This window comes from Anoplophora glabripennis, unplaced genomic scaffold (genome assembly GCF_000390285.2).
Source record: "Anoplophora glabripennis isolate ALB-LARVAE unplaced genomic scaffold, Agla_2.0 scaffold46, whole genome shotgun sequence".
Classification (NCBI taxonomy): Eukaryota; Metazoa; Arthropoda; class Insecta; order Coleoptera; family Cerambycidae; genus Anoplophora; species Anoplophora glabripennis.
The window spans coordinates 431,582-455,312 of record NW_019416736.1 but is presented as its reverse complement, the minus strand read 5'-3'; the positions used below and the strand labels follow the sequence as shown (position 1 = coordinate 455,312).

The window sequence follows — 23,731 nt, the reverse complement described above, 5'->3', positions numbered from 1 at the left end:
GCCTCGCATTGCAGAGCAGCAATGCGGAATTTGGTGTGATTCACGTAATTTTAATTTATTATAGGCACCTTCTACCAATTATTCATATTACAATTGCGAAAAGGGGATATTTTATTTACTAATATTATTACAACATGGCATTTTGGAGACCTTTTGAAACGGAACAAAACGAAATTTACAATCAATATAAAAAAATGGTTTGAGGTCATAAATAATTATATGTTGTTGGCTATACGAACATATAATAGAAATTTTCTACACATTATATACAAATTATTATAACTTATTATTACCTTTAGCAGAAAACTTTTTTTGGGACGTCTATGAAACTCATTAAATTTTTTTACTAGGCGTTTTTATACATTGAACGACTTCGAAAAGACTATAGCATCCGTTTTAAGCAAAAAGTGCTCTTGAATATCGGAGAAAATTATTATGTGTTACTTATCTTTAAATTGTTGAACATTCATATTACGAACATCACAGAGAAATTATTCATTTACGTAAATTAAATGAGTAAGCTTTTATATTATATTCATTAATCATAATAGCATTAATAATAAAAAGTTATTGAATGTATTTTTATATTATTAATTTTGTATTGACTGTCAAAATATCTTCTTAGAGTATAACTAAATTTAAAATTTTTGAAATTTTTATGTGGTACTGACTCAATGCAATAATTGTCATTCTGTTAATTCTATGAATGTACTTTAATGTGATACTACCGATATTGTTATTGTTCCAAACCTCAACAAATCAGTGATTTCAGTCTTTTCTTTTAATGGCCTAAGATGATTCAAAAAGCAACCTATATTGACAACATACATTTTAAAAAGTATTTTTAATGAAAAAGAAATTTGTTAAAAACAACCTCACGTTGATCCTTGTGGCATTTACTCATATTCCGTTTTAATTTTTTAATTTATAGTAGGATAAAATACCATCCAATTATAAATAATATTTAGAGGCAAATGGGTAAGGAATATTCGATGTAAGTGAATGAAATATTTGTATCAATAGATAGGAAATTGAAATAACCTTCAATTTTTCCATGGTCATGGCAGGATCTGAGTTAACTAAAAATAAATACATTGTTCTGCATTAACTAAAAAAAAAAAAACAAATCCGGCTATTAACCTATTATTTATGAAAGAGACAAGTCCTCAATCAAAATTTACGAACGATTATTATTAGACAAAGATGTGAAGAGTTTCTGTATACAATACAAAATTGAGTGATAGATTGTAAATGCGATACTATAAACGCAGTTTGTTTATGGAAATTTTAAATCCATACTCACTGCCAATTTTTAAATTTTCCAATTTATTTGTTACGGCTCTCCATCTAAAAAATAATGTTTACTCGATTTAAGGCAATGAAAAAGAGTCTGAAATCTGTTTGAAATAATGTGATATTCATAACTACTTTATTTTGTGCATTTAATAACTACAAGGAACAAGACAGCAGAGAACTTTTTTTGATAAGAACATTCAACTGTTTTTGATGGATTTGTTTTTTTTTAATGTTTGTGATTCCTTTGGTAGGAAAGCAATTCAATAGTACAAAACTTTGTCTGTCTTATAGTTTTTGTCAAGAGACCTTGATTTGTAACCATAGATTTAATATAATAACCACAAAATAAATTAAACTCTTTATAGCTGTTGTCAAAATGCTACTAACATTTGCTTAGCGGAGGTGAAGCTAGAATCTGGGTTAGATGCATTCAAAACATAAGTAAAAGTACTGAATTGAAAAAAGATGAAAGTTTCAAAAACTGATATTTCTTATTTTGTTATAGATTTAGGATCTTGTTCGAATCTTTAGTAATAAACACAATTTAAGTCTTACAAATTAACTTTCTATTCGTTCTGAAGAAGATGTAAACAACACTGACACCACCAGGTATTCCATCATAAAGAAATCGATAGAAAACAATAAAAAAACTTCTCCATCTTCGCAATTTGCGATTCATTTATTTAGGACCTTGCTTGAGGTATATGAAAAATGGATGCTTAAAGTTTCGAAATGCAATATCAAGTTTAAAAGTAATATGAGAGATATGTTGTCATATTATTTTTCTTGTTGGCCCGGAACATATTTATGAACACTGTTCTATATTGAGTTTCCAACTTTCTTTAATAAAAAGTAGTAGGTATTCAAATGTATTCTGAAACTTTGCGCTAAAGTGGGATATCTTGAAAATGTTGCAGATAAATGCATACTGCGGAATATCTAATAAATTCTTGGATCTCATTTCTTTGAATCTGGATTGTTTCAACCAGTACTACAATCCGTACAATATTTGTTGATATAGAATTCCAAGAAAATGATAAGCCAATACAGTTTTGTTATCGGAACTATTGTGACAATTTACGGCGCCAGGGGCGTGCCTTCAAATTTCAGAATATTAAAATATATATTTGAATATTAAAATATACAGGGTGCCTGGAAAGGTCATGTAAAAAATGAAGGGGATATCAGAATAGTTGTAGTACCTACTTCATAAAAAAAATCCTGTTAGGCTTCGTTGTGGAGTTATTCGCCTTCAAAAAAGAAGTTTGAAAAACAAATTCCAGTTATAACTCAGGGTAATTTTCAAGTTTAAACTGATATTGAATATGCCTGGATTATACAGGAGCAGGCGAAATTATCCATTTATATTTATGCATCTTTGACAGCGTTGCCAAATTTGTAATTTTTCTTTCATAGTTCGATTCCTCTCTCACTTTGCTAGAAAAAGGTATACCGTATGTGAGTCGATATCTTATACCGTTTTTGAGAAAATCGAATTTTATGAACAACATACATGTATTGTGTCAAAAATCTTGGTTTCTATTGACATTGAGATGACTGTCAACAAGTATGTATAATTAACAGTTAGATTTTTGCCATAAATCATTTTGACACCATTTGTTGATTCAATATCATGGAGGATTTTAGCTATGAAGAATTTGCAGATATTCATCTAATGTACGAACTTGCAGAATGGAATGCTTCTGAAGCTGTTCGGATTTACGCCAACCGCTTTCCAAATAGAATTTGCATATTTTTGAAGTGACGAGAACCCCCATGCTATTACTCAGACAAAACACTAACAAAAATTTATCATTAATGTATGGATGAGAATAATTGGAAACTATTTAGTTTTAATCGGCCAAAATATAAAGAAGTTACAGTTCCAATGCTGTTATGTAAAATCAACGACTACTTTGCAAATATTGCGAAAAGTACTAATGTTTGTAGGTTTTTTTAACCTCAATACATGCCCATGAGGCCTGTAAATTTTGAAATTGATCAGTTGAGCAGTTTTCCTTTCCTAAATCGTCAGTTTTATAAAAAATTGAAGGAGCAGGTTTATTGCTCCTTAAACACCAATTAATGATTAAGATGCTACAATTTTTTTGCGTTATTTTTCTCAATTTCGCGTTAAACACTCATCAAATATCGAAAGAAAATTCAAAATTTCCTTACATATTTTCAGTTTTCAAAATTTGTGTAAAATATTATTTCAAATTATTTATAAAAACATTGTTTTAATGTGTAGACATAAAAAAAACATTGCTCACTTCTTGTGTCATTAAATATTTGAACTGGGAAAATAAAGTTTATCAAGTCTAAGTATATCTTTAAAAAATTGTATAAATTTTATATATTACGTAATTCGAAAAAAAAATACTTCAACAAAATTTTAATTCACAAATTTTCGCATTCTTTTTCGCATTTAACTTTCATTCACAAACTAAATATTTCACAAGAAATTTTTCTGCCTTTCTCAATGTATTTTATACACTTTAAAGATAAAACAACAGTTCGTTTGTACTTACTTGCTTCCACATTCCTGTGAAGAGCTGTTAATAACGTCCAGAATATCACAAAGCCTGACAGCTGTCGTTTGTACATCTTGAAATCTGGAACAAAAACAAGTTGGTAAGCTAAACCAAAAGCAACGGCGTTAAAATCATGTCATAAGTTTTAATTAAGTTTAAGTACGATTCGGCTTATTATAGCGCTGTCAGTCAGTCTACTATTTAATAGAAGTTAATTAACTAACATTACGGAGATGGATTTAGTTCCGTTAAATATACAGTGATTTTTTAATGACAGGCAGTTGCCCAAGAATGTGACAAACAACGCATAAATTGTACGTCACTTAAAAGAGCTTATAATATTAATATTTATATAATTTTACAAAATGGTAATGAAAATATAGAAGCTATTACATTATGACACACAATCAGCACAACTAAGAGATTTGATTTCATTTTCCGAGGGGAAGTTTCACGAAAGCTCTATTAGAATTTTGGGCAAAATCTAAAATACCGATACCTATATAACAATCTCAATTAACAAAGTTGGGGGAAACTTTGATACAAAGCGAAATGGTGGAGGTATTTCATTAAAAGTTGTAAACAATTAACAGTTGGTGCAAAAAAATTACACCTACGTTGTATCGAGGATCTTAAGTTTTATATTTTAAAATTCCGAACATCAAACAATATGAAAAACCTTGGTTAAGCGAGTGAAACATCAGGTCTTTTTAAAAGGTAATTTGAATACAGTCATTATAAGTTTGAAATTGGATTTACTGAGGGATATATCTTTTACCCATAAGTAGAAATTGATTAACGATATATCAGTTTTAAATAGGCTTCGGAAAGGTTACACTTCTGTAATAATAAAACATTTTTTGTCAAGGGAGGCGTTTATATGCGCAATTTTTTTGTCCAGCGTTTTAGAAAATCTAAGCAAATTAGAAAAAATGTCCCCCAGAATGTTTTTACGAAACCATTAATACATGCATTAATCACAATTATTGGGTATCTTTACAAATTTGCTGGACAAAACAGGAAAGGCACACTTTCTGATGTTTACAGATTCTCCGTGATCTTCCAAAACGAAAAATTAAAAGAAATTGGTCTAGTATAGCGTTACACTTCGTCACATCCTGGATGGATCTACTTGTTCTATCATTGTCTTTCTAAAAGTGCGATATTCTTGTTTATACAACGTCAGCTTTAAAAGACTCAGTTTATCTTGTCAGCGTATATTCGTGTATATAAGGCAGATAGGTCGTTGCCAAATATTTTTCCTTTTCGATGTCCTTAAATGTCATGCGATATTTCTGTTTATATTTCCATTTTCTCAAATAGTCAAAGAGCCGATTGGAGGTGCTGCAGTTCTTCGTCTAAGTGTTCCGGTTTGCAGATCTCATTTGCTTGATGTACTAATATGTTTCTGGACTTAATAACCAGGGTGATGGAGTCGGTTTTCTGTCAATTGGGCTTTTTTTGACAAGGACGTCTCGGAACGGCAGGGTACTTTTTTTTCATCCCCATTCTGGAGTTGATGTCTGGATGTATTCCCTTCTATGTTGTTATATGTATGATGCTATTTAATAAATAAATGTGTTGTCAACATATTTCAATCAACACTGGCTTTAGAGTTGCTGATTTCAGGGTTTTCTTCACGAAGCTTCCACGTAGATATTTGTCAAAGCTGAACCCTTATTTGCTGCCCCAGTTCGTTCATAAAACTGATCTCTAAAGGAAAATAACGTGGTGCACACCTTTGTCAAGTCTACTGAATTATGATCCTTGCCTTCTGCGATAAGCATTCAATGAATTTCCTCCAAAGCTACTATGACTAGTGGTTTTGTGAACACCGACGCCACGTCAAGACTCACCAGGATCAAGTTGGATTTCGTTAATCTTATCAGCGATTTTGGCATGGTGTTTGGACAATATTTTCTCAAGATTTCTAGTATTATCAGATCCATGTGTCCAAGATAAGGATGGGATAGCATTAGGATCTAGGAAACGGTAAGAGAAACGATGTGGCTCAAATTAGAAAAAAGTTGTGTTTTTTATAACTAACAATATGCCGTTTAGAAAGTTTTAAAATTCCGGGTAGTTCCGAAGATATCCGGAAAAACCCGAAATTTTGCAAAATCGAGTACGGCTCTGAACGTTTCCAAAATATCTATTGGAGGAAGTCATAACAGTATAAAAGTCGATACAGCACAAAATATCCAACAATTTTTTTAAATAAATAATTTAAAAAAGTTGTACCTAATAAAAAATAATACGAATTTATGAAATGTTTTATTATTTCTAATTAGTATTGCTAATAATAGTAACAAAAATTGTTGGATATTTTGTGCTGTATTGACTTTTATACTGTTATGACTTCCTCCAATAGATATTTTGAAAGAGTTCAGAGTCGTAGTCAGGAAAAATTTGAAATGCTAGCTAAAACAAGCTAAAAACCTTTTATAACGATTATAATAGTAATATCATCTAATTCAGAATTAAAAATTACTTTAGATTTTGTTATAAAAAAGTAGCGATGTATTTAAAAAAATTAACCTGATGATGGACCCTCGAAGACGAAACGTCATATTGCAAAAATATTTATGTCATTGGATATAGCGAAAAAAGTGGCAACTTAAATATGCAATTTATTTTAAAATTCGTTTTCAAATAAAGCCAGTAGAAGAATAAAACGATTTTGCAAAATTTCGGGTTTTTCCGGATATCTTCGGAACGACCCGGAATTTTAAAACTTTCTAAACGACATACTGTTAGGTATAAAAAAACAAATTTTTTTTCTAATTTAAGCCACCCCGTATCTCTTACAGTTTCCTAGATCTTAAGTCTGTCCCATCCTTGGGCACATTATATTAAGTTGTAGGCAACTACTAAGAAATAGTTTAGATCACTGTCGTCAGATGCAATAACCTTATTATTATTACCTCCAATTGTAAGATATGAAAAGATTGTGAATAAAGAAGAAATTGTTTCAATTTCAGAAGATTCGACGGATGCTGATGCTGCTACAAATGAAGATTTTTCATCTGATGATGAATCTTTTTTTTTATTAAAAAAATTGAATTTTATATTGTAATTTCGGCACGGAATTCAAATAAACAGTTCCCGACAATTATTTAACAGAGTGTATCAATAGTTTTATATGTCAATTGTCATTTTTACATTTTCTTTATGCTTGATAAATGTGACATTATTTAAATTGATATTTGCTGTTTAAAAAGAATACGATGTTCTTACTGAAATAATATTTGTTTTAAAATAATTATTTTATTGTACATAAACAATTTTTAATTAAAATTTTTTTATTGGGTGATTTCTTATGTTTGTTATATCGGTCATTTTGTATTGTATAATCGTTAAATTCTTATTCTACGACTCGGAAAATCCCTATTTACAACATTTTTCTACTTCTGATATGGCTATGTTAAATCCACATTGAATTTTGTCATTTTGACTCCAAATTCGTAATCAGCGACACCAAAAACTCCCGAGTAACTTTCAGATCGATTATTATTATTAAAAGTTCTTTAAAACTATTATGGTTACTTCTCAGACGTATTTTCAGACTTATAAAACGTTACATCTTTTTCTGCACATTACAATATAATTGTAATTTCATTAATTCAGCGTGTTAGTGCGGGATGCGGATATTCCGAGCACGTCCCATTCTCTATTTATTATTTATGCAGATAATACCGTCGAAATAATGTTATGCGGTGTCTCTGAGGTGTATTCTGCGGTTTTTGTACGCGAAACGTCTACCGACTGCTCGCATAACTACCGTGGATGTTGCAGCGTCTAATGGCTCTCACCTACGTCGTTACCGCCTTTGTTCGTCGTTTCTGAATTGGAAATCAGATCGTATTCGAGTCACACACGCTCGCTTGCTGATTGCGATTATTGGATATTGTCGTCAATGGGCCCGTAATGATGGGTGTCCTCTTTATTGCAAGCAAATTATAGATTTTATACTCTTTGAACTGTGCTTTTCCCAATTTCCTTTAACAGTTCACCGAACAAGAATTTTTTTTGGAAATAACGTCGATACCTTCTAATTTTTCCTTTAATTTAGTTTTGTTTGGCACGCCCAGGTAGATGTGTCTAAATTTAGAAATTATAAGGGGCATCTGTACAATCTACTTCACTAATTAACTGATGTGGCTACCGTGCATTGTTGAATATTATAAAATTTACCATCAGAAGTGGGATTACGAACCGTTGGCCGGCTCGACAACGAAAACCGCCGCTACAAGTTTTAAAATTAAATCATAAAACCCCATCCCGGCCTTCCTCGCCCCGAATCCACACAAGCCGCCCCGGAACGTAGACAGGCCATTTTAAAATTAACACACCCTTACTCAATTTTCAATCGGTTCACGTTCCGAAACACACAGCCAGAACACTTAGTTCCTTTGTGATCGTTTCCTATTCATTCCCGTTTCGCTCCCGTAACCTTTATCCACCTCTCCCGACGGAACCGAATTAATTACCTCGCTAAAAATTACTTTCCTGCGAAATCAGATTAGCAACTTCGATTCCAATTCTCGCTGAGTAATACGGTAATGAATTTAATGATAACACAATCGATAAACCGGCTGCGTATAATTTCCATTAGGATCCACTCCGATAGGGGGGCGGGGAGGGAGTGCATCTCGCGAAAACATCACAGGAGGCTTTGACATGCTAATTGAGGAATTTCAGGTCGGCGTTGGTGACGCCTCTGCGTCGTTCTGTTGCTGCCGAACACATTTCACCACCGAGAGATGCGGGGGAGCGATTTCATCGAACGACATCTGAAATATTCCTCGCTGTTGGGTGAGTATTGGATAAACGACGAAGGTAAATTTTCGATATATTATTTCGATTATTCACAAGAAGTGGATATATTTGCCGAGCAGCTCCGAATGTTTTTAACGTTTATATACAGCGTTGGAAAGTCCCCATGGTTCATCGGCCGTTACGTGAGAGCGATAAAGAAAGTCATAGAAATCCGTGCGATAGAGAAAGATGGCTATAATGAAGGCGTCTAATAGTCACAGCCCATTTCGCCCTTCCACAAATAAGATCCACTTCTTATTCCTCTATGAATAGAGAGCTTTGGTCTAAAACATCTAAGACAAAGATTGAAGGTCGCACTTAAATTTTGACTACGGAATCATTTTCAGCTCACCAAAATACGTCGGAAATGATATGTCAGATCTTTGGGTTTGGACTTTTTGTGTGCTTGATATTATATTAATTAAAATATCGATTATTAGCATCAAAATGAATAATACTACCGGATGAGCCATCTTCGCATTCGATTTTTTTTGTGTGAAGGTGTAATTTACTAGTTTTATTAGGAATGACTCCTGGTACAAATGACTACAGGCCGACAAAATGTTACATTACGAAGTAATTTTGCTCCACAAAACTCATTACGATATCTGTAAATACTACTCTTCTTATTCAAAATACAGTTTGAGCTGCTTGAATATCCTTTTTTCTGTCCAAAAAATCGTATTTTGAAATTGGTTAGTTTGGCGTATTCGTTAATATTCGGATATTTCACTCTTCAAAGCTATGGGGTTCAGGGGACTGTTGTATTTGAGCTTCTTGTGTTGGATCCGCCATCTGCAATCTTGAATTTTAAAAGTGTATTGCTACATTTGAAATCAACAATCTCAGAATTGTTTGTAGCAGAAACGTGAGATTAACAGTTCTCTTCTGCATGAGGGCTGAATAATAACAAGTGATCGTAATTCGAAAACAACGAATTTTTTTATTAAAAACCTTGTATTAAATGATAAAATTGACATCTATATTTTCTTCTAGAAGTTTTGTGTAGTATTCGATAATATGTAATATTTTCATTTTATTCGCCACATTGGATCTGCCATTTTGAATTTTGTAATTCTGACATCAGATTCATAACCAGCATCCCCGAAAACCTGAAGATCTGTTGAAAAACTAGGTGTTATTAATTTAATTTGTATCTCTTTTTGAGTAGGCATATCGACGAATACGCTAAACTAATCAAAAAAAGATACTCGAAAATGGATTTTGAAGTAGAAAAGTAGTACTTACCATAACTTTAAATATAGCAGAAAACATCACTTTTATTTAGGTTAGGAAGAAAACGTACCGTGACCGGTTTGGATTTAGCGCGTCAAAAACCTTGGGTAAAATATGGTTTAAAATTGTGTCAATCTGTGTAATTAAACTTAATAATGAGTAAATATTAATTGTAATATGTTCCAGGATTATTTACCATTATTTAATGACATATATCTTTATTAATTCTGTCCAATGGCCTTTATGTGAAGTCTGATAAATTTTATGTGAATAGAAACCAGAAGAATTATAATTTCAAATGAGCTAATTTGTCCTACTGCATAATGATATCAATTCGGATTATCTGAATAATATAATATCAATATTATTATTAATAGTTTCTATAATTTCTATGAGGTTCTCAATATCTATGTACCAATATCCGATTTGGTATACAGTCGAGAACATTACATTACAAAAGATAATTATTACTATCAAGATTTCCGTAGACACAATAATCGCACAAAAAATTAAAGATGCAGATCTGTATTTACAAAACGTTCAGGCCAATTAAAACATGAACCTAAGGCATCTCTAAGTAACAAAAATAGAATTCCTAAAAGAACGATCCTAATATTTAATTTGAGGTCATCTTGGAAGCATTTAAATTTACCTCTAGTGAAATAGAGTTAGTAAATTCACTCTTTTCTAGAAAAAGATTGCATGGGTGTACTCATGCAACGTTTGAAAACACTTTTAGTCTAATTTTAAGCAGTTCAGCCTCTTCGAAAATTTGGAGAATTGCTATCAGTGTTCAGTCTATTTTTATGTGAAGCGCTAGTCAATAATGGATATATCCATGTAATCTACATAGCCTTCGACAAAATATGTCACAATAAATTTCTTGAAAAACTTTACTGTTTAGGCTTTCATAACAAATATTCGTTATTTCTAGAATCATATTTAAGTAGTCTCAACCAATTTGTTGTTACAATAGTTTTTGGTCAGTATTTATATTGCAATTCGTGGAGTTCCCCAAGGATCCAATTTGAGACCTATAATTTTTTTTAACTTCACCAATGATTTATGTGATACTACAACAATAATAGGTTGATGTTTGTCAATGATTTGAACTTATAAGGTACTTCCATCATGAATTTAGATGGTTACATTGCACTATTGGAGAACAGGTGTTTTAAAAATGTGTTCTAAATGTAAAATTATATATAACATTTTGTCGTAAATCAGTTACTTCGCAATACCCATATGCTATCATTAACTATATTACAATTATTATGTCATTCCCTCTCGGCTTCAGCAGTTCTTAACATGTTTGCAAAACAGATACCTTGGTGTTTGCGAGCACAAATCCAAACAAATGGGAAATTAAATGGATATCGTATTTGCCGCAATTTGTACAGCATAAAGAAAGCTTCCCCCATTAAAATTTAAAACGTGATTTTTTGCAGAATCGGACCCTATGTGTACTCAGTTCCAATTAAAGGATAAATTGAATGATCGTTTGCACAGAAACCGTGCTCCGCTAACTGCTTCGGAAGCGATATTTGTGATATGGAATGTAATCAACCCTTAACATCCCATCTTTACTTAACGCCCTCTACTTTCTAGCCTACCCGCCCTTTTAGGGTCTAATATAACTTAATTAACTAGGTGGCAGCGGAACGAGTGCAGCCTATTAATTTACTCTTTAGAGAAGTGGCAAATTCTGTACTCCCCCCGTGAGTTAGTGAATTTATTTTGCGTGTAAAAGTTGGTGTGCAACATCCCCACTCTCCCGTTTTTTCTCTCCAAGAAGGTATTTCGTTCGCTACAGTTCGTTTATGAAAATTTGAATTCGTCGAAAGGGATTTGAAGACAACAACATGATTAAAGGAAAAAGTTCCCCACTCTCTTTGAAATTAGTTGTTTCTTAACTGTCAGGTTATATATTGAGATATATGAGTATTGAGGAGAAGACAGCATCCATAAGTGAAGAGTCCTTGCTCTGCTACAGGAAGATCATGATTTACCTGAAGATTTCTGCAAATGTCTAATGGTAAATTTTATTTTCAGACGAAACTATTTTTACTTGCAATAATATTCACAACATCCACTAATCTTCAAAAATAAAACATCTATTAGTGTTTAAGCTGACATCCTGAACAATTTTTTTAATAACAAAGCAGCATCGAACACCAACGGTTCTCAATATGTTCGAAAGTTTTCGTTAAATAAGGTCAGTATTTATTCAGCTATTCTTTTTTTCCACTTTCTAAGGTATTAAGCTAATTCAAGTCTAAAAACATGTATGCCATTTGTGTATTGCTTGCTTCGCTTTCTCGTTGGCTAGTATTAACTCCGCTTAATTTCCGTTGCTTTGCAAAAATTTTCATTTGATGTTTGGCTCCAACATCTAAGTATGCTGAAAAGCAATTTCAAAGACAAACTATCGATAACAATGTAGGAACCAACTACTCTGAGGACTGAAGCCTCGCTCAATATTGGATTACACCCGCAATATCTAGCAAACATTTTGTTTCACCCAAATTTATTAATAATTATTTAAAAAGATACAAATATTAATCTATCCAAATATTATTAATGAAATAAGTTCATGTATAATTTATTTTTAAACAAGTTCTGGTGGTGTCAGTTTATTTTCGTATTCTTCTCAGCAAACCCTTTAATTTGATACCCATATCATGGGGGCGCATAAAAAATAACTGGTCCGTCATCAATGGGAGTCCGCCATATTACATTTAGAATGACGTTACTTACTAACCATGCATTGTTATCCAAACTAAACATGTGTGCAAAATTTCAGCTCAATCGGTTGGGAATAACTGTTTTAGGCAAAATTTGACTAACAAGACAAGTTAAATTAAATGCTTGTAAAAATACCTACGTGACATATTTAAATAATTAAATAATATAAACTTTTAAATAAATTATCTCACAATAGACGAGCTAACCTATTTTTGCATTTTAAGTGGCATACTTTTTAAAATTCGAATTCGTGTCTGAATATTTATAGATACTAAATTATACAGGGTGTTAGAAATTTGACTGCCTTAAATTTTAACAGACGATAAAATAAAAAAAAAGCTTTATGTGACATGGGTCCTAAACTCGACCATATCCGAGAAAAAAATTATCAAAATCTTCACCTCGATGTACAAAAGTTCGACTAATTAAGGAATATTGACGTAACTGCGTGCATATAATACCATAAAATACAATGTTTATCACTTTTTTGAACTTATTTATGCTTAATTCTAAAAAGTAATTAGCGTTATAATAAAAAAAATCGATAAAATTTATATCGAGCAATGTGACAACGGCGCGGCGGTTTATTAACACGAGGTACTAAGGTGTTCAGCAACCACCAATACGCAATTCAGTTGGTATCTGGATTCGACCGTGTCGGAGTGTTTTTTGCGTACCACTGTTTCCTTTTCTTAAGGTGTTTTCCAACGAGTGCGCGAAAATGGGGTTCGAAGGTGTTGTGCTTGTGATTAGTTAGACGACGTGAATCTTGTTTTAAGAGATTCTTGTGTGGATTAATAATGAATGTTACTTTTATTTTTACCCATCCAATTAAAACTACGGATTTGCTCTTTTAACTAAATCGTTTTTTTAATTACAGTTTTTTAAAATTACCTTTTATACTTTGAAAGGAATGTAACTAATTCAAATCAGTCTAAAAATTTCTCATTTCATAGAATAAGCTGTCAATGATTTTAAGAACTACTACTCTGCGGACTAAGGCTCCGTCCAGGATTAAATTACACCCGCGATGTCTAATAATCATGTTATTATCGTTATTTAAAAAAGAGAAACATTAATGTATCCAAATATTATTAATTGAAAAACACATGGTTATAAGTAATTAAGTAATACAGGGTGTCACCTAACAAATGTTACATACTTCAAGGTATAATCTAGAATCCAAATGGTGTCGATTTAACCAAACTTGCTTAAACGAAAATGTCGCAACAATGTTACAGGGTGTTAAAGTTTCTTTTTTATTTCTTGCTTTCTCCTTAACTCAGAACCCAGTTAACCGATTTGAGCATAAGCAAGTTGGTCAGTTTCTCTGGTACTAAAAATGTATAATAAAAAAGTCCTTAAAAATAACTCAAAGTTTTTAAACACCCTGTAAGAGCTATGTACTCACAAAATAAATATGTTATTGCAATATTTTGTAAGTTGAAACGAAATCTAATATCACATATTCTGTGGTTACGGGGCATGTCGTTACATTTTAAGAACACCTTAGGTTGCATAAAAATATATTCTATGATATAATTAAATTACATATTCATGAGACGTGACTTGTAGTTATCATTATTGCTAAACATAATTGCAATAATGTTTTTACTGCTGAAGACATTAAACATTACAGAACATTAAAAGTACGTCCGTCTGATTAAAATAAAACCACAGGCAAATTTCTGATGCTTTTCACTGTTACAAAATCATTTTAATTAAAGCAATCCAATTAATAATGCTCTATTTTTTGTTGTGCTTTTTTTGTATAATTAAGAGAACCTTCACGCTACATTCAGGGCAAATAAATGAATATTTAACAGTTGCTGTAACGTCCGGGTCCAGTCCAACAGAATCCAAGTGTGAATCTACAAAAAGTATACTCAGTTCAATGAAAAATGTAACTGCTTAACAGTAAAGTACTCAAAAATAATATTCTAATATTCTTAAAATTATAAATTATTTTACTATTCAGAATTATGTTCAGTAAAACTGAAAGCAAATTATTTACTGAAGCTTAATAGTAATTTTAATGAATTTCATGTATATAACATAAAAAATTGAAATGGGTACCTAAGTAAAGCAGTAAAAAAGTATAGTAAAACTGTTATAATTAGGAAAATTGCTTACTCGTGCCCTCTTAGTATGAAACTTTCACGAAAAAAATAACACGTACGGAAGCACCACGTGTAACATAACCCAGCTCGCCTTGTCTGAGGAAAAAGTAAATGAGGCAAAAAAAAATACAAAGTGGTTTTGACGGGACAAGAAGTTGTTTGGAAGTGGGTGAAAAAAACGAGATTCGGGGCAAGAGGATAAATTGGATTAAGAGTGGGAATGGCGACAAGGCCAGGGATGAAAATTAAGCGAAGGGGTGACCAAATGGATTTATTTATTCTGCAGAAATGACGCTGGCGCGTTTTCATTTTTGCTGAATTCCATCGGGACTGAAAAATGAAATTTATAAATACACACAGCTGAGGAAAGGGACGGGAAACAGTGTAATTTTATAGCAAACTGCCACGTTTAAACTTAGAGGATAATCCTTCCTCAAGGATTAATTTCTAAAGGGGTATTAAAGATTTACAGACATAAGCCACAGTAATTGCCTACTTCAATAATACACAAATTAATGAGTAGAAATCTTATTGGTGCGTTGTTAATACATTTTCCCAGTTTCTAAATAATAATGAGAATATGTAAACGACGTGGAGAAACATTTCATTTGTAAATTTTAAAGTAAATTAGTAACTTTTGATTTGACTTTGGTGACAAAAGTACTGGTATTAAAATTGCGGCATCTTAAACGAAGCTAAGAAAATGTTGATCCTGCAACGTGTAACGTGACACAAGATCAGAGATTATCCTTTGAATCCTTACATTAATTTTGGGATTAACATTACTTTAATGAGCAAGAGGGGTACAAACATAAGTTGTGATAATGACTTGAGCATCGTTAATACAGTATCGCTAACAAAAGCCAACTCTTCACTTTGTACTTGTATTTAACAGAAATAATATTTAATATTTGCATATTTGAAAATAGCGACGCTACATTTGATGTCAAATGCAAAATTTAGATGACGGTGGATAATAATTAAATAAATAGGTACAGAAAACGAAAACGACTTCTAAAAATTATTTCCTGCAAATATTTTCAAACAATCTTACGCTTCAAAAATATGTAAAGTCCGTACGATATTTGTTGAGATATAAATCCAAGAAAAGAATAAGCCATTAAAGTTCTGTTATCGGAACTACTGCAACAATTTGAAATTTTCCGCCAATGTCTTTCTACCTCAGGTGTCGGATGCGGTTAATTCCAAGAAAGTGACGGAGGGATTATATCTCAATAAATATCGTAGGGACTGCATCTACCTGTCATTCCACTTATATCAAATTAATAAATTACCATTCCATAAAGATAATGTAACTCAAGTAATAAATCGTTTTTAACTGTCTCTCAATAAATACTAGACAAAATTATAGAGATCAGGATTTAGAGGTTAAATTTTGAAAATTAAGGTGTGGTAATGAATTGCTAGTAGCAATTTTTATGACAACTGACATAAAAGTAGAAAACTTCCTTAAGAATTGTTTATTAGCAAAATCTTTGGCTATATTATAACAATTACATTATGAAAAGTTTATTGAATACGTTAATCAATTGCAAAACATGAATCACTTGCTCTTTTAATTATAATGTGTAATTTGCATGTATTTTTAATTGCTATTGGTATTTATCAATACACCATCGCACTAACGAGCTAATTGTCCATGAATACAATTATATCTACATGCCACTTAACATTCAACAAAATATTTAAATTTATTAAAATATCTCTGGACGTCACTTTTTATTTAGACACATTTTAGCTTACTGAATAATTTGTTATATATTTTTTATAAATGCTCAAAAAATGTCCAGGAAATGTTCCTTTCTCTGACTTAAATTTTTTCAGTTTCAGAGGATATGAACAGTAATTTCCTTTCACGTGTTTTTACTCTTTATTAAGATATTAAGCTAATTTAAACAAATCCTATTATGAATTATTATTGGATGCACCACGCTAATACTTATTAAACAGATAGTAAAAAATTAAATAATAGAAAAACACATTTGTAACTGATATGTTTACATACTCAAATAATACAATCATTCAGAGAAACATTCTACCTTTGACCAAGTTTGATTACGTAAAAATCAGCTTTTGTTTCCACATTTTACTGGGGATTGTTCGATTCGATAGGATTTGTTTGAATTGGCTGAATACCTTAATAAAGAGTAAAAATCAATAGTAGTATATAGGAAGTTGCAATAAGAAAATCACTTTAACTATAAAATATATACAGGGTTTCCAATAATTTACCACTTGATTATATTGCCAAAACATGTGTCGAGAAATGCTACGCCCCCTAAATGGGACCTCAAAAATTCATTTTCTCTTAAATATTTTCGAAACGGGTTGAAGGAAAATTATGAATTTTGACATCACGAACGCTCATTATGGGCGTTCATTTGTGTGTGACATCTTATTTTTTTTTGTTTTAATTAATTTTATTTTCTGATACAACTTTCATATACGCGTTTTTTGCTTACTGTTGTATTTTTGTTGTATGACTTGTTTATATTTATATGTATATACGGGTGTTTGGCAAGCCGATGCATTTCTTGCAGGTTATAATACAAGTGATTTGTGATATATTTCCTTAATATACAATATTCCGAAAACGCTTAGTTTCTGATCTACAAGTTGATAAAGTTTTAATAAAAAGATGCAAAATAAATATTGCGGAAACCGCTCAGAACATTTTAATGAAATTTTACAAGCTTTGACAAGTAGCAACAATACATGTTTTACGATAAACATATTGTTTTTAGTTTAACCAGTGGCGTGTGCACAGGCGCATCTTTGGATATTTTTAAAGAAAAAAATGATACGGCACTGATTTTTCTTAAAATAAAAATTATTTTTCAATTCCTTGTTCAATTTGGAAGAGAAAAGGTATTTCGACCGTTTTTCTTATGACGCACCGTTTTAGAGTAAAAAAATAAAATCGATATATTGCATGGCATAATCCACTGTGCACTCGTTTTTGTTATTGTTTGACAAAATTAATAATAGTTGTCACTTTGAATGTTTGAGTGTGAAGCAGTTAAGTGGGCAAGAATGCAGGATATTTATTGCATTTCTAACAATTTGAATGTGTCAATTGCTTGAGTTTGATTGAATTAGCTGAAAAAAATAAAGTAAAAAATGAAAGAATATGCTGACTTATTTTAATTTTATTAATTTTTTCTTCCATGTAAAAACTTACAGTTTAAGAGTTCTGTTTAAGACAAGTAACACTGCATAGCTGATTTACGGTGTGCGTAAATACCACACAAAAATTATTTTAAGTAAATTTTCCATTAAGAAATCATTTGAAGATATTTTAAATTGGATTCTTTGGTTTCTAATTTTTGTTTGCAGTGAAACTAATAATTCTACAGTGCTTTCGAGTCCCACATGACCAGATTTGTTTTGGCACTCAGTGAATTTGATTTTCTTAAGTAGGTGTTTCAGAAATTATGAAGGTAAAATTAGACTGGATTCTAGATGAGATGTTAATCCAGAGACGTTCGCATTAGTTTTTTAAAAAATAATAAAACACTGAAACGTTTTGTAATTTATTAACATTATTTTGGTTATTTCTGAATGGAAGTGGATTACAAGAGCCTATATTTTTTAAAGGGCAACCTCCCTTAATCAAAAAATACTTTTTCAATATACAATGGAAAAATTCAAAATATCTTAAGAGTATGATTATTTTGTAAGTAAAAATGTAAAAAATGATTTTTTTCTACTGAAAAGAAGCACATTTTGCTGATTAAAGTTTGTAAAGAAATGTAATATGTACTCCACTGGACTATCTTTAGGGAATTTTGTGTTAATCATTGATTTCCTTGTAAGTTTGGATGCCTGTCATCGCGATCACGTGAAACTCGAACATTTATGAAGCCGCTGAATTTTCTACATACTAAACTGTAAGAGCTAATAATAAAATATATGTATTTATGAAAGAAACTTGCAGAAATACTTTTCAAGTAATAAAATAGGGAGGAGTTGTAAGTTTTACACTGACATTGCATCTGTGAAACGACTTTTCTTAATTATTCCTCTGTTCCAAGCATCACGAGAAGTAAATTATCAGACATTACTGTTACGGATATAAAGAAAATAATTAGCAAAGTATTCTAATAACGAAAATACATAAAACAGCTCGTTATCTTCTAAAAATAACCGGTGCTAGCGGCTTATATGGACATATCGGCTTTAGTCGAGTTTAATTATATTTGCGAAGGTCGTTGAAACATTCTGTAGTTGTTCGACTGGGAGCAAATATGCGACGAGATAGCAGGATTAAAAGTTTTCAGCTAAGAGCATTCCGACAGGGACGGATTACTCCGGGAGAGGGAGCAGAAAGCGCTTTTTTTTCCCCACCTTTAATCAATGGGAACACAAAAACACCATCAACACGGCGGAACTTTTAAATGAGTTACATGGGACCAGGGCGACAGGAATATTTTTTGTTTCCCTAAGTTTTTATTGGATTATGGACCGACACGCTGCGACCAGGGATATGTGCTGGGGGAGGGGGGGCTATTTATAAACCTTCGGCCAGTGATTGTATTCGGCGTTTTGGTAGTAAAATTACTTCGATTTCCATAAACTGATAAAAAAAGGTTTTTTATCGGTTAATGAAGTTATGGAATGGAAAAACTTATATACAGAAAAAGTCTCTATTAATTGAGATTTGTAGAACGTATAAAACAATTTCGTAAAAATACTCTATTGAGTGAAGTATTTAATTGCTTTTGAAATTTCTGCATAGGTGACACAATACCCGAACAAATAGAGGAAAAGCTCACCTTATGTCACAAATAAAAAATATCAGAGAGTATCAACAAGTATGTCCTTTGCAACCCAATAAAGACACATACGTTAGGAAGGCGTTTATAATATCCAAACACCATTAGAGAAACGTGTCGATTTTACATACAAATTATTTAAAAATGTCGCGGTTCCGCACGAATAAATAAACGTTTAATACTGTAAAATTATAATTTATAATATTAATGTTCTTTAACTTTTATGTTTCAAAATAACGTTTTTCCTAACTCCTAATTTTGGCCCACTACCTCGGGACCATCCTGTATAGTAACTAAAACAAATATTACTCTTTTTTATAAGATGTGAGTTTCTAGTGAACCCTAAGAATAACTAAATTAAATATGAGTCATATTAAACATATAAAGATGATAAATACTAATATGAACTTAAAACATGGAAAATATTAGATCCAAAATAAAATCAGTGTCTCAAAAAAATATATTAAGCTTTCGTAAATGATAATTACGTTATTATACTTTCGTGGTTCAATGTTTAAGACATTTCTTTAAGCTCCATATAATTTGCAAATCGTTCTTTTCGGTTATAGTTGAATTTGGCGGGTTCCAAAAAAATAGTGTTTAAAATTTTATATCAAATCCTGAAAATGGTTTTTATAATATTAATTTTTTTTCCAAAAATTTAAAGTTCGCTAATATCGTTATGTCGAATGTTAAAAGGTGGTACAGAACAACAGTAGAGATATTTAGTCGCAAACAACCTTCTGAAAAGACCACTGCACCAGTGGTAACGCTTCAATTTGGTTACCAATATTACCAAGTTATTCAGATTTTAGCAAGTGGATTGAAATATGCGAACACACGAAGTTGGAAAATATGTGTGAATACTGGCAAAAGTCATTTCATCCAGTATCCGAAAACATACTGTATACAGGGTGTCTCATAATTAGCTGCCAACCCTGAACAGACCGATTCTATGATCAAAACTAAGTAAAAAAGTTCATATGAACATGGGTCCGGAAATGCTTCCTAAGGGCACAGGGACCCATTGAAGAGGGAGGAATGGAAATCATTTTTTTGCAATATCTCTCAATCGCGTTGTGATAAATGAATGAAATTTGGTATACACAGCTAAATTTTGATGAGCAATTTGATGGACTAATCCATTTATTTCCACAAGGTCCATTGGGGTGGGTACGGGGGGGCCCTTGGTACTTTGCGTGTGTAACTTTTTCATCTTTGACTTTTTAACAAATTGGACAGCAAATTCCGTTTTCCCGAACTGTTTTACGTTAAAAAGGTACTCTTGTTTCAAATCGTTATCTTTAACGGTTTCTGAGAAAATCGCTCTTGAATTAATCCCACTTTGGTCAATTTCATAGTAATTTAAACAAAAAATAATAATAATAATTTTCCTTTCCTCTCTTTTCCATTTAAAGGATTAATTTTTATTTAATTTAATTTTTTATTATTATTTTTTTATTAAAATTAGATTAAATTTAAACAAAAAAATTTTTTTTGTTTAAATTACTATGAAATTGACCAAAGTGGGATTAATTCAAGAGCGATTTTCTCAGAAACCGTTAAAGATAACGATTTGAAACAAGAGTACCTTTTTAACGTAAAACAGTTCGGGAAAACGGAATTTGCTGTCCAATTTGTTAAAAAGTCAAAGATGAAAAAGTTACACACGCAAAGTACCAAGGGCCCCCCCGTACCCACCCCAATGGACCTTGTGGAAATAAATGGATTAGTCCATCAAATTGCTCATCAAAATTTAGCTGTGTATACCAAATTTCATTTATTTATCACAACGCGATTGAGAGATATTGCAAAAAAAATGATTTCCATTCCTCCCTCTTCAATGGGTCCCTGTGCCCTTAGGAAGCATTTCCGGACCCATGTTCATATGACCTTTTTTACTTAGTTTTGATCATAGAATCGGCCTGTTCTGGGTTGGCAGCTAATTATGAGACACCCTGTATATGCAATAGGGGAAGGTGGGGCAAAGTAAAATAAAATTTGATTTTTTATAAATACATAATTAGAAAATGTTTCATTTGTGTTAAAAAATAAATCATATTGCCGTAATTGGTATAATTGGTATTGTTTTTCTTAAGTTCTAATTAAAATATCAAGTTAAAAATTATTTCAATGAAACCCAATTCCAAAGGAAATCTAGCAGAACCACCCCGTACAGCTCAAAGATTAGGAAGCCGGCAGAACAAAAATTTTACGCATTTACTGTATTTCATCTCAACTTTTAATTGGATTCTGAAACTCCGTGACGGGAGATGCCTTTTAGGGGTTTATTATATATAAGCTTATTAGCGAAAACGTCAGGTTTTAGAATGTCATAAAAAAGTTGGGTGGAAAGTTACAAATTTTACCTACGCTTTCACTGATATCTCACATGACCCTAACTTGTGAAAAGAGGAATTAGTCTTCTGTCACATAATTGTAAAACTGTTATTCGTTGTAGTCATTCTTAGTTTAATGAATGCAGTGTAAGAAAGTTATAGAAAAATGGATGTGTGAAAATAATTCAAAGTCGTTTTGCAATTTATTTTAAATACGAGTATATTTATCGTTATTTATACTTTCGTCAACAAGTACCTGATATGCCTGAGTACCTATGTATTAAAATTGTTTTACTCAAAAAATTGATCAAGAAATTGGTCAAATCGATACATGCAGTTATAGTGGGGTTTTGGTGATGTTTAATATTTTTTAATATTACCAAAATTAATTACATTTTATAAATTTGGAACTTATTATTTTAAATATTGAAAGAATAGATTATACAGGGTGTTACAAATTAGTAGATCCACCACAATTTCTTAGGACTAAAATAATGGGACTTTTCTTTTTCATTTCGGAGCCCCATTTTCAAAATACAGGGTGTACAGTACCCATGGACCCCCTATTTTTTTCGAGTACACTTATGCTTATTTTTTTTTTTAGATAAAGCGGCGTTTTGTTCAACTTTTTTCACTCTTATAAGATGTTGATTGAACTTTATTTTTTGGGACTATATGATTTGAGTCGATATTTATTTCAATTTACTGAATAAAATGGAAATGACCATCATCATATCATGATCGGCGATATTTAATTTAAGCTAAATCTAACATATCTAAAAAAGTTGCAATGTCCCGTACAGTAAACTTCAAATCAAAATATGTGGTTTCATCCTCTTTACCTCGTACAATTCGTTTACTTTAACTGTTGCTTAGTTAGTACTGGTACCATATAAAAGAAATTTTTCCATAAAATTAAAGTCTAACGTCAACTAGATTGATGTCGCGTATCCAAAAAAGCTACAATATCTTGTAAACCGAGCCCCAAATCAAAATATTATAAGAGTGAAATAAATAGAATAAAAAGCAGCTTTTCTAAAAAAAATATTTGGAAAGCATAAGCGTACTCAAAAAAATAGGGGGTCCATGGGTACTCCAAACCCCTCCCCCCTCCCCTCCGTTCGCGCTTTGACATTTAAACTAAAATTACGCAAAAAGTGTGCCGACTTAAGATCAAAATATGTGCTAAATTTTGAATAAATAAATATAAATCCAAATAATAATAATAAATAATATAATATAATAAAGTCCTATTATTTGTTGTTGTTTGTTGCAGTTACGTTAATCTGACATATGTGTGTGGGTGATAACCTACAAAGTTATCACTCACACGCATAATTATGTCTAATCTTAATTATTACAGCTACTAATGTTTTGGCAGAGAGTAACCTACTGATCTGTAGATACTATGAAGGTATACGACTACACTTTTTATTATTTTTTTAATTTATAGCTGGAAATATATCGATAAAGAGGGAAAAACTGAAACTATACTACAAATAAGGTAAAAAAAACTCAAACAATATTACAAACTAATTAGAAATTATTTATCACGTTTTTGCACCACATATTTGGGGGTTAAAATGTTAACGGAAAATGTGAAAACAAGTTAAAAATTAAATGTTATTGAATAAATCCATTATCACTGCTAATTATTGGCACAAAACATTGCTTTGTACTTTCTCCTGTTCAGTGCTGGACAGGGCTGTAGTACGCAGAGTAGTTGTTTCAGATAACATCATTAGTTAAAAGTATAACATAACGTTTATCCTCGATGGCGATTTGCTGTTATCATGATTCTAAGACTTCATTGGATCAAACACTGGTAAATAGAACAGTTTTAAGAA

At 31.5% G+C, this 23,731-nt stretch overlaps 1 protein-coding gene across 2 annotated transcripts in view; it reads right to left on the bottom strand.

Moving 5' to 3' along the window:
- Window positions 1-23,731, bottom strand: part of LOC108904269 (mucin-3A) — a 126,820-nt gene that overhangs the window by 38,267 nt on the left and 64,822 nt on the right. For both annotated transcript variants that reach the window (XM_018706750.1, XM_018706751.1), the window contains one exon: window positions 3,828-3,911. In XM_018706750.1, the coding sequence (XP_018562266.1) occupies window positions 3,828-3,911 (84 nt within the window). The remainder of the gene's footprint in view (window positions 1-3,827; window positions 3,912-23,731) is intronic.